The sequence below is a fragment of the Rhopalosiphum padi genome, chromosome 1 (assembly GCF_020882245.1).
Source record: "Rhopalosiphum padi isolate XX-2018 chromosome 1, ASM2088224v1, whole genome shotgun sequence".
Taxonomy (NCBI): Eukaryota; Metazoa; Arthropoda; class Insecta; order Hemiptera; family Aphididae; genus Rhopalosiphum; species Rhopalosiphum padi.
Window position 1 is genome coordinate 51,733,493 of NC_083597.1, and position 12,395 is coordinate 51,745,887.

Here is a 12,395-nt window from a genome sequence, read left to right on the forward strand (position 1 = left end):
AATAGGGTATTTTAATGGGAAATGAAAACTATTTATGAAACTATTTTAATCTATTCTGTGGTATTCATTGTCACTGACACAACTAGGTTTGGCATTTATATTAATGATAAATTGATAAGTGACAGTGTGAAATCAATAAATCATCAAATTATGATTGAATTTTCAACAAAAATTGCACATATTAATGATCAGTTACCACACACTTATTTACCAGATACACAAATATTTCTAGAAAATGCAAACTCTTTAATTTGCTACTAAGAGGTCACTACTAACTCAGGATAAATATTCATTTCAAATAAACTTGAGATGCTTGTATAAAAACCTTAATAGTATTATGTCTAAGACTTTTAGTACCTTATAATGACTTGTAAATATTTAAAGATACTGTTTTTTTTTTTTTATATACACATATTTTGTCATTTTTGGTAAAAAAAAATATCCTATTTTTTTATTCTGCACGTTAATTTATTGGCTTCAAAAAAATCATTTGAGTGGTGATAGGTTAAACAAAGCCAGTACCAAAACCCCTTAATTCGTTAAAACTGTGTTTTATGTTTATAGCAAAAATGTATTCTATGCCAAAAATACTAGAAAATATTTTAATCTTGAACTTATATAATTTTTATTATAATATTAATGTTTTGATAGGATATTTTTAATATTACTTGGTATACGAATAACAATTTACCAAAATATTAAACATAGTTATCTGTATTACAATTTATTAAGATTTAATTAAATAAATTTTAATGTTCAATAAATCAATTGCATTTTCTTTAGATTTATTTACATGAAAAAATGTCAATATATTGAGAAATACCTATATTTACCGTAAAAAATAAAATTTTAACTACAACTCAATATATTATAAATTTTAAGTTCCAATTACATAACATACAAATTAAAACCATTGTGTATTACATTTGTTAAAGTTGAAGTTGTTAAGAACTCAATGATAAACTTTAAACAGTAATATTTTATTTTTCAAATGGTCAAAATTACAAGTTTTTTATAGCGTTACTTTTTTTTTTTTTAATTGATCCCTTTATTCTTTTAGCGTTGATTGACTGTTGTTTTCTATAACTTCTTATGTATTTTTTGTATTCCTTTTTTCTGAGCCAAGTTGGGTGTTGAACTTTTTTTGGAGTTTCCTTTACAGATTCTGCAGTTTTTTCCACTTTAGCTTTTTCTTCCTTTTCTAGTTGAATTTTTTCAGCTTCTTCATTCTTAGCTTTAACTAAAAAATAATTAAAAATTTGTTTTTTGTTAATAAAATTTTAATTATATGTTTTAAATATTTAGGTATAGAATGAATAAATTTTACATTTATGAAATAATATATAAATATAAACTTCATTATTACAACAGGGTTGCTAGTATATTACTAATATGTATTTCAAATTTATATATCTAGTTGTTTAGTTATTTATATGTTTAAATATACAATAAGTTTAATGCTATTTAATATTTATTAATCTATATATAAAACTTTTATATAAATTATAATATTAGCATAGATAACATACCCATATGATATGTAAGTACTATTAATCTTAAAAAATAATAAACTGCAAATAGAACATAGTAACTTATAAACATATTTTAACACATACACATTTATGGTAAACAAATTTTTGTTATCGATTTGAAATGAAAAAAAGTTATCTCCAGATAATTAAGCTTATTATAATAGAAAATGAAACATGTTAAAGTGCCTCTACAGATTTAATAAATACATCTACTTTCCATTAAAAATTAGTAATACACTTAACAAATAACTATGTTTTTAAATACCAATAAACTACATTGATTTATGGGAATTAAATGTTAGTAGTTACTAGTTAGTGCCTTATCATACCTTAAAATTAGTGATAAAATAATAAAAATAAATATTAGTATTTTGTTATGAAAATAAAATTAGTATCTGTTATGCCTATGACTTTAGAAGTGTAACAATATGTAAAACATCGATGAATATTAATGTATACATTGCTGTACTGAAAAACTGAACAACATAAATATTGGGATAGTAAATGCCTAGTTCCCCGTCACAAGTGTATTTTTTTGTACACAACAGATAAACTATTAACATAAACGATAAACAACATAATGAAAGAAAATAATTTACCTAAACAAACATGTTCAATTTCACCGCCTTCCTTGACTTCTATTTCTCCAGCGTTAACCAGCATATTCTTCAATCTGTCTAATTCCTTCACGCCATACCTGATCCGCTTGATAGCTCTCATCTTCCGGCGCCACTTACTCCTTATACTTTTGGCCATTGTAAGCAGGTCGGCGATAAATAAATTATAATAGTAGTAATGATTGACCACGAATTCGGAATTACAATTTCGTAGTGGCACAATCCCAGTGCACACTACACAAAAGTGACAAAACACGAAAGCACGTGAGCAAAAGAATAACAAATGCTTATCAACTATTTGCTGTGTGGTATCAATTTTATCAATATTCGTTTGACAGGACTAGGTAACAGTGGTTAAAGTACCAGACAGTAAAAAAAAACGGTTTATATCACTCAAAAAAAACGCTTTATATCAGTTCATGGATACATGGATGAAAATATAATATCCTATCGGTTTGGAATAAAATATAACAAGCTACATTATTACTTGCCGCTAAAATTTAAATATCTAAAATATTTTTATTATTCAATACTCATTGATTGAAAAATGTATTCAAATTGATAATGTTAAAGTTAAACTAATTCATTGTTCTGTGGGTTAATGTTTCACCTACCTTGCAGCATCAATATTGTTGTAATATTTTTAATTACCTGTTGTAGTTGGTAATAAATTAAATTTAACATCTATGAGCTATTACTCACCAACCCATACAACATTTATGGAAGACACCCTTTCAATTACTCTCTTTAAAATACATAAAATACAATTATTACACAGTTGAGTTTTATAGAAAAATATTTAATTTCAATGATAATTGGTACTTTATTCTAATGCACTTAGTTTTATTAATAACATATTAAGTCTTACATGGCAGTGGTGTTTAGATTATGATTATCTTGCATTAAATTAATAGCAGTATACTATACCTGATATTGAGTAGGTAATTCCATGTATCTATTGTACACTTTTCACTTTTACTATTTTGGCCCTCTTAAGGTTATTTTAATAACTAAGAAACTATTCATTCAAATTTTGGTACATCTAAATATTCAAAAAAATTATACAGTAAAAATGTGGGCAAACAGAAGTTTGTATCGCATACACTATCGCAGTACACTCCTAAATAGTAATTAAAAAAAAATTAAAAAATTAGAATTTGAATAAATTCATTATTAAAGGAAAAAGTTTAAAAATGGGTGTGAGCATGCTTGATGAATCACCGTGTTTAGTTAAACATAATAACCACAATAATATTATGTAGTATTTAAAAATACACTTCACAGTTTATGCTATAAATATTAAATTATATTATAGGTCACATCTTATCCTTTAAAATTATTTAACTATCATAAATATCAAATGTAGGTGATAGTTCCATGAAAGTAGGTATGTCAGTAGAATAGTAGTTTGGTTTATTTTTAACTTAAAAGAAATAATATTCTGTAAAACGTAAAAACTAAAATACTCAATAGAGTTTTGTATTAAGTATTTATCAAATTATTCACTATGAAATGGATGACAAGCAATATATAATTTTTTACCTCTATCTTCATGTAAATTAATTTATATTTAAATAGTTACCTATGTACATAAGCGTAACTAGGAGTGCTTAGGTGGGTTTCAGCCCCCCCCCCCCAGAATTTTTTTAAGCCACCATACATTTTATTCATAATGTACTTATTAAAAAAAATACTAATGCTGAAGTCCCCCTTAACTTGAAAGTCTTGTTACACCTATGTCTATGTAATGTGTAATGTTCACATTTTAATAAGATTGGATTTTACTGTAAGTTAGTAACTACTAGTTAATTGTTACCTACTAGTAAAAAATTATACTTTATTTTTTCAAAAATATGATGGTTTTGAAATAAATTATAGAGTTAATAAACAAACGTACCCATTACATTGTGTTTTTTAAATACTACTTAAAAATTAAAGTGATGTTATTTTTATTTTTATTAATCTTATAATGTTTATAAAAAAAACTGTATTTAAGTATTTTCAGATCTGTTGGTTGCAGTTAGAATATTTATGAGAAACTTTGTTTTGTTTTCAATTTTTAATCCTGACTATAAAGAATTGGGTAAGTGGGTGTTGCTTTGCTGTACAATAGGTTAATAATGGGTGTAATGGGTGGTGTGACATTTAAATACTATGAAATAAAATATTATATACAAGAAACAATTATGAACAAAGATGTTCTATCATCCTATATTATGACTAAGTAGGTTTGATAGCATTGTGAATAAAGTAATTAATTTTACTATGACATTAGTACAGCAGTAGGTTAAATTCATTTTTACGGGAAAAAAAATATAATAATATACTTACAATATAACTTCTTATGAAGAATCATGTATACAATTTTCAAAACTTAAAAATACAATAAAGACAACTTTTAACTACAAAATAGTTTATTTTTTTTGCAATTTTGATAGGTAAATGTCAAGATATAAACTTATAATACTTATAAAAACAATTCATGACTTATGAATTATGATTATACTTATATTAAACTTTTAAGCTTTTTTACACAACAAAAAAAGTTTTATGGTTATTTGTGATCTGTGTTTTGTTTATATTTCAATAATATTAGTTATAGCCAAGTTGTCAGATCCTTTCTTTCATCATAGAAGGGGTTTATATAGGCAAGTTCTATACATTTTAATTATTTTTTAAATATAAAATATTGGTTGGTCGATTGATTCTTCTATTATTCTATCTCTATGATACAATTTATTTTATAAATTATTTTGTCATACAGTACATCTCAAATAGTGAACGCATTATGTATTTTATTAAATTGGCATACAGATTTGAAGGTACTTTGTATAGGCAACCCTACCGCACATTCAATATTTTCGCTATTTTCTATTTTCCTCATAAACTATTGCATAATATTTAAAAACTGTCGACTCATTTATAATTATATAATTGTCCAAATTCTGATTTTTTTATGAATTTTTGTCCAAAAATTCAATTTATTATTACGTTTTCAAAAATCTAACTCCAAAACTAAACCCTTTAATACTGGCCCCATCTAGATAAAATCTTCAAGGATCAACGCAGATGCGTCCCTAGATAATCTTCCAAATAGTAAAGGTTTTTCAACTCAATTATTTAGACGGTAAGTGGCGATTTAAATTTAAAGTTTTCAAAAAATGAAATTGGCGGGAAATTTGATTTTAACAATTTCTTAATTTTAAAACTAAAATTCAACATTTTTGAGAACAGAAATTTGATCTCGAAGTGTCACTGCTATGAACCTCGAAGATATCGAAACGATACAACTATGAACTAATATTAAAAAGTTAGTATTTCAAGTTGAATCTCAAAATCTATAGATGAATATCATAATAACAACATATTATATCATGTTGTTAAAATAACGAGTTGTAAAATGCGAAGTTTTAGAAAAGTTATGTTGTATAACATAAAACTTTTTAAATATTTATTTTATTTACTTAATGCAAGTCTGCATAATATTCAACATTAGATACTTAAGTATGAAAAATTACGACACGGTACAATTTGTAAGCAAACGTCAAAGTCATATAATATTCTATGTAAATAAAAAAACTACATTACTTATTATACGTACAATTACAAAAGGTAGACCTTAAACACCTTTTCAAAAGCGTAAATATTCTTAATTTCGTACTGTGTTTCATCATTGTCTATGAGTACTATTATTACTTATTAGTACTGTATACTTGCATTAAATTGTTAAATTTTAGGAAGGCATTCATATTTAGTAAAACACTAGGTAAGTATACGTATTATTTAGAAATAGTTTTTCATCAAATCATATCGAGAATCATGCGGCAATGATATGATATATTATAATTTTGAAAAATTCTTACGAAAAAACTATTCTCTACAGCTATAAAAGTTAGTTCCCTAGAGTCTAGACAATGGTTAGGCCCCTCAAAAAATTACCTCGTAGTTGGGTACCTTCGACCCCCCCCCGCTCAAATACATTTTTGAAAAACCTTAGTGGTCGTTTGACGTGTCTGAAACTCAAGATTCTGGTATTTTAGAGGATGCTGATCAAAAGTGGTATCTTTTGTCGAGACCGTAAAAGACGTTTTTACCCCACTTTGGGGCCTTGGAATTCCGAAATTTCAGTTTTTTAGTCGAGTGTTACTCGGCCGGGTTTCGATGTAGGGGCATAGTTTCTTCACCAAAAGTTTTGTTTTAAGTTATTTTACATAAAATCTTTCGGTGGTCGGAGGGTCCTATGCCCCCCCTCATGGATATTTTGAAAAATGTTTATTTTTTGTTCCACGTTTCTGAAATTCGCAAGTTCGATTTTTTGTAGATCCGTGATCAAAATCGGCGTCTTGTGTCGACACTGTAGGAGCCTTTTTTACCCCTCTTTTTGCCGTCGGAAATTAGGATTTTGCAGTTTTTTGACTTTGTCGCCACGGAACACTTAGACTTTGGGTGGTTAGAGCAATTTTTTTCCACGCATCGTTAAGAAATTTTTGTCAAAAATCGAACGGTATCAAAACCAAAGAAATCGGATGTTTTGTTGGGAAGTTATGATTTTCTTTTTCTTTTTTGGTACTTAGATTTTACGTATTTTCTGAATTTTTTGAAATTGAGTTTTTGTTCAATCTTTTTGAAATTCGAGTACTGACTTATAAATGCCATGACGAGTTATAAAGGTTCTATGGTCAAAATGCCTAGGATCATTATTTACCCCGTAATCGGGGTGCGAAAATAGTTGAAAATCGAATCACTTGTTTTTTTGTATACACATACGTTTCTTTATGGTATACCCCCGTATATCGATTTAACGAATTATCTTTTTGAACTTTTTTTGAATTTTTTACTCGTTTTAGGTTAGTTTACGTTTCAACGTTTGGCAACTACGCCATCAGCATAAAAAAAAATTTATTTAGAAGTAATTTTTCATTAAATCACATCGATAATACATTTATTTAATGTTTATACCCCTCGTTTATATAAGCAATTTCGTTGTATATATGAGATACGACCATCATTTTTAAAATGTACGACGCAGTCAGTCGATCACTCGATCGTAAGCCATACAATTTTTAATAAGTCGTTTTACTCTAACACTATATTTTATGATCCTTCATTAAGTAAAACTTTATTAACTATTCAGTATTCGACTCAATCAATAAATTAAATTCATCAACCAAAATTGTGTTGATATTTGATTTTCATTCCTTAAGAAGAACCTACTACCAAACAATAAATTAAACAACCGTACAAGATCTGACTGGAACGGGATATAACAGTGTTAAATATCAACTAGGTACCTAGGTATCAATAATTGTTCATATAACTGATGAACTTTGAATTTCAATCATCAAAATTAACGATATATACTCCTAAAAAATGCTTATAATTAAATGTATATTGTTGTGAATGTATAATAATATGACAAGTCTCAAAATGTATTAACGCTGAACAATAGGTATAATAAATTACAAAATTACAAGTGTAATATTATGTTTTCTATTCAAAAATTTGTCATTGTTCGTTTGTGGATGAGGTTAATCCCACATAGAAGAACGATAAATGGTGAAATCTAAAGATTATCGATAGAGAATTTTATGCAGATTCCATTTAAATGGTCAGTGTAATGAATTTTTCAGTAGTTAAATAGATAGCTTTCAAAAAGCATAAAAAAGCCAAAAAACAATACAAAATTAGCTTTATCAATATTATCATATATTATAAATTAAGATAATGAATTATTAATTAGTATAACCATGGTTTTAGTTTTATAAGGTTACCACTTCGAATGTCTGATAAACAATTGCGGTTATGTTCAATTTTTACGTAAATAATAATTATACGTTAATTTGATAATTTGTATTTTTTTAATTTTACTTTTTAGTATTTACGTTCTAAGTAGTTAGTTTTTGTATAATTAAATAATATGTTCTTTACCCTGTACAGTATACAAATTACAGATCTAAACAGTTCTCTTTAGATATGGTCTTCATCAGTCATTCTTATAGTCATTGGAAACAACCGGTTTGCATAATATGTAGATTTGATTAACAGTATAACAGTATAATTATTTTTACTTTCTAGGTACAATGTATCGATAAATAATTGAAACCATTGCAAAAAACAAGTTAAATTCATGCTATCTACAACATTCATATTCAAATCTTCATAACTTAAATCATGTAAGTTCTGTATAGTGTTCCTAATGTGCCTATAATGTATTACTCATTTAAGGTTCATTACCTATTAGCATATCTGAAACAACTTAAGAGATACACTGACAAGATAATTATTTATCTTATAAAGTTGTAGTCAGTTGTTGGTTGATACCTGTGATTTTGTAATTGTTGGCTGATCAATTTTATAGTAGTAGTAAATGGTGATAGAATTACTATTTTATAATATTAAAAAGGTTGTATATATCTATATTGTTATTTTTTTACTTTTCTATATCAGGTATAGATAATAATAAATAATATAAGTATGTATACTTTAGGTACACAACTATAACACAAGGATGTTTGCTATAATAATATTGATTAATGATTGGTTTCTATTTTATATTAATTTTCATTATAATACTGAGCTATTGAAACAATTTTCAAAATTATTTAGTTAATATAATTTTTTTTTTCCTAATTATAGTTAGCAAGATACAGTAACTGAAGTATACATGTATCCAGGCCAATAAGGAGATAATTCTGTTTGGAAAAACATCTGAAAAAACTGTTCCTACTAACATAATTGTTTATCCAGTAAGGTAGAAGAGTTCATATTATCTGAATTACTATAGTGTGTCACTTTACTATTATAAAAGTTATTTTATGAATACTATCTATATTTTATTAGTCTGTATATTATAGCCATAGCAACACAGGGGATCAATGCAATTTGATACTGCTATTAATTATGTTCATAATTATTTAAGTTTTTATTTAACCCAAAACAATATTTTTAGATATTTATAGGCATTGTTACACATACAAAATAAGAGATTTAAATAATACATTCAATTTTATAATATTCTACTCTTTCTTATAGAGGAAAGAAATAATATAAATTTTTATGTTTAATCAATATACATAATACATTGTCAAAATGCATTTAATGTATACTTAAAATCAGTATTGTATTTATTGCTATCTGGTTAACTGTCTGCTATTTTAGTGTTCATGTTTACCTATGTTTCATTTTTATCACAATAGTTTAAACATTTTAAATAACCAGATATTCTATAATATTGTTATCATAATTAACAAATAAATAATACTACATTGGTGATGGTTATTTTACATTTATAATCAAAAAATGTACGCTTATGGTTTTATTTATATGATTTTGTTTTATTTTTATAGTCTGCAAAGAAGAGATTCCAGATAAATTAGTATAATTGTGACTAACATGGACTACTCAAAAAAGATGTGTTGTTCGCATACAAACTAATCGCTATCCAGCAAGTTGTCAATATTACTCTATTGATAAATATCTGATAATTGTTTATCAAACAAAGTTTGTTGGTTTAAATAAAATAAAAGAAAACTTGATACAAATATTATTGTTACAATTAATATTACTTTTTTTTACTTTAACTCCTTATAAGGTGTAAAAGGCTTTTATTTATTGACTTTTTAATGTGTCAACAAACTAATTATTTTTATTCTTATTATTTTTACACTATTTAAATCAAATTTCATCTATAAAAACAAAAAAAATTGCATTCTTGAATCAATTAACCAAAGTAAACATAGGTTTATTTGCATGGCTAAATATTTCGTGAACGGTCACATAGATCCCTCGACAACTAGATCCCGGTGACTAACTGAAGCAAGAGGATCCAATTGACGCATGAGGATCTAATTGTCGGGGTATTTCAATAATCATAAGGATCTTACAAATTAATTAATTTTGTAATTAGTATTGTTAACTTTTAATTATCAATGTATTTAAATGCTTTTACGTTATTATATCGTAGTAACACTAGTATAACAGTTGTTATCTAGCATAATCCATATAATTTTTGTTTAATAAAAAATTAAAACATATTTTCTATTATAACCTAATGTTTTAATAATACACGCATAAATTATTTCATAAATAAAGCTTTATAGTATAGGTATAATTATCTATTTTGTTTTAAGTTATTACAAAATTATTATTTAAAGACACCAATCCACGTATTATTATTTAACACTAACAATGAAGTATTCAAAATATTATGTAGATTAGTTTTAAGTTGTTTATGCCATAACTTATTAACACCTGCAGTGGCGGCTCCGGGCTCGTCAAGGGTCTTTGAGACGGCGGACTCAGCATAAAAAAAAGTAGTAAAGCAATAAAAAATTTTAAAGAAAATTGTAGTACCTATAATTTAATATTTTTGTCTATTTGGGAAATAATTAGGATGGTCTTCGATATTAATATTGATTATTGATAATATTATAATATTTTTACATTAATAATGAGAAGACGGATGTCATTCAATAATAATACGGGCAAAAATTATCGATAACAACAAGTCAACAACTAATTACAAATTTATGCGATGCCAATGGCAGAAACTTTGAACGAGTCTAGTCATCTCAATGTCCTGAACAACATTTATACAATCTACCCCACCCTCCGCCTTGTCATGCATATAAAATTTGTATACGTACACAATTGAGTCTCTCGAACGGCAGACTCCCGAATAAATTTAAATGTCTGGTTAATAATAATATTACAACATAATAATACAGTACATAATCTATGTATATGGATCTATCATATTAATCTATCATCTATGGTAATCATCAATTTTCGCTATTCGTCGGAGACGATTGACGGTTGTAATAATTTTAACGGAGAAAAAAATAGACGTACAAATCGTTAAACCGTACTTTAACATATATAATATTTTACACGCATATGCCGTTCTGTTCAGCTTATTTTTATGAAATATCTCAATATCTTCAATTCGAAATGTGGTACAAAGACGGACGAGGAAAGGTGTTCCTGGGTCGGCGATGTGGTTACTGAACGTGTGGAAATATGACACAACTGAGTTTCACAAAAAAAATCAATATTTACGTGAGTTTGATTTTCTATACTTTTGGAGCTTTAATTTACTTTTTTAGACATAAAATAAATACATACTTATTGCACCGGACAATCTGCTACACGACGGGTGACGTATACGTATGCATATTTTATTACCGAACGCGCGATACATAAAATACGTGAGACCAAAAATACATAATCGTCATATTAGTATATTAACAGACCCATTTTATATAATAATTTATATTTATATTAATTGTATAAATAGCATTTTTCATTTTTAACTGGCTGAGTACTTGACTAATTTAAGTTTTTTTTATCCCTAACAAAAATAGAGAGTTTTCTGAAAAGACGCATTAATATATTTTTTTATAATTGTCTAAATTTTGAATTTTGATGACATTATTAGATATTCATTTCATATTTTTGTGATAACTATTTCTGCTCAACCGATTTTTGTTTTTTTGTAGTAATGTAAAAACGAATACCTGTAGTTATTTGAAAATTTCACCAAATGTTAATGTTTGCATTTCTTATACATAATATAATTTTCAAAATATTTTGACTATACACTTATAAGATAAAATAACAATAGCATACTACCATAAATAGATGCATTTATTATATATATATATTAATATCGCAAATTATCTGAGCATATTAACATTAGAACCTATTGATTATTTTAAAATCAGTAAAAAATAGTATAAGTAGGTATGTATTATTCCTAAACACTAGTTAGAACTTAAAAATATTATATGAAAATAAGTAAAAATAGTATGAGTATGTATTATTCCTAAACAGGACGGCACCGAAACGGAAATGATATAGTCACATGTGTATATATTAACGAGTCGAATGTGAATAACTGCTTGTATTTAGAAATTGATTTTATTGGTTTTGTAAGTCGTTCTTTATTATACGTAGATCATAATCTATTAACTATTTAGTATGTAATATCAGTTTAATGATTAAACTTTTAAATATTTTTAAAATTATTAATCATTTAGTTCAGCCAACCCGTAAACTGCTGTATAGCTACTTATAGTAGGTGACTACAATACTACATGTAGACTAGGTTAAGTATGTCACTCTAACGAATTTGTACAATTTGAATTCAATTTTCAATGTATAATGCATTAATGCATTGTGTACACTGTACAATGTAAAATAATGCTGGTCGAAGATGGTCTTATTTGTGAGAAATTTTACCAAACAA

At 26.2% G+C, this 12,395-nt stretch overlaps 1 protein-coding gene and 2 long non-coding RNA genes across 3 annotated transcripts in view; 2 read left to right on the top strand and 1 right to left on the bottom strand.

Annotated features, from left to right (window-relative positions):
- The window catches only part of LOC132918404 (uncharacterized), a 58,658-nt gene that overhangs the window by 37,387 nt on the left and 8,876 nt on the right, over positions 1-12,395 (top strand). The gene's annotated exons all lie outside the window — the stretch shown is intronic.
- LOC132922026 (protein LLP homolog) lies at positions 960-2,432 on the bottom strand. Its single transcript, XM_060985328.1, has 2 exons — positions 2,132-2,432; positions 960-1,240 (listed from the first exon to the last, which is right to left on the bottom strand). The coding sequence occupies exons 1-2, from the start codon at positions 2,286-2,288 to the stop codon at positions 1,002-1,004; spliced, it is 396 nt and encodes a 131-aa protein (XP_060841311.1). The 5' UTR covers positions 2,289-2,432; the 3' UTR covers positions 960-1,001.
- LOC132932001 (uncharacterized) lies at positions 7,823-9,690 on the top strand. The gene is made up of 4 exons (XR_009662798.1): positions 7,823-8,164; positions 8,225-8,322; positions 8,786-8,895; positions 9,496-9,690. It is a non-coding gene; the product is annotated as an uncharacterized LOC132932001 (long non-coding RNA).

Bases quoted from the DNA above. Each gene is read 5' to 3' on its own strand.
- LOC132922026 (XM_060985328.1), bottom strand. From the start codon at position 2,288: ATGGCCAAAAGTATAAGGAGTAAGTGGCGCCGGAAGATGAGAGCTATC. The intron at 1,241-2,131 runs GTAAATTATTTT...ATTATTTTTTAG, and splicing joins AATTGAACATGTTTGTTTAG to TTAAAGCTAAGAATGAAGAA.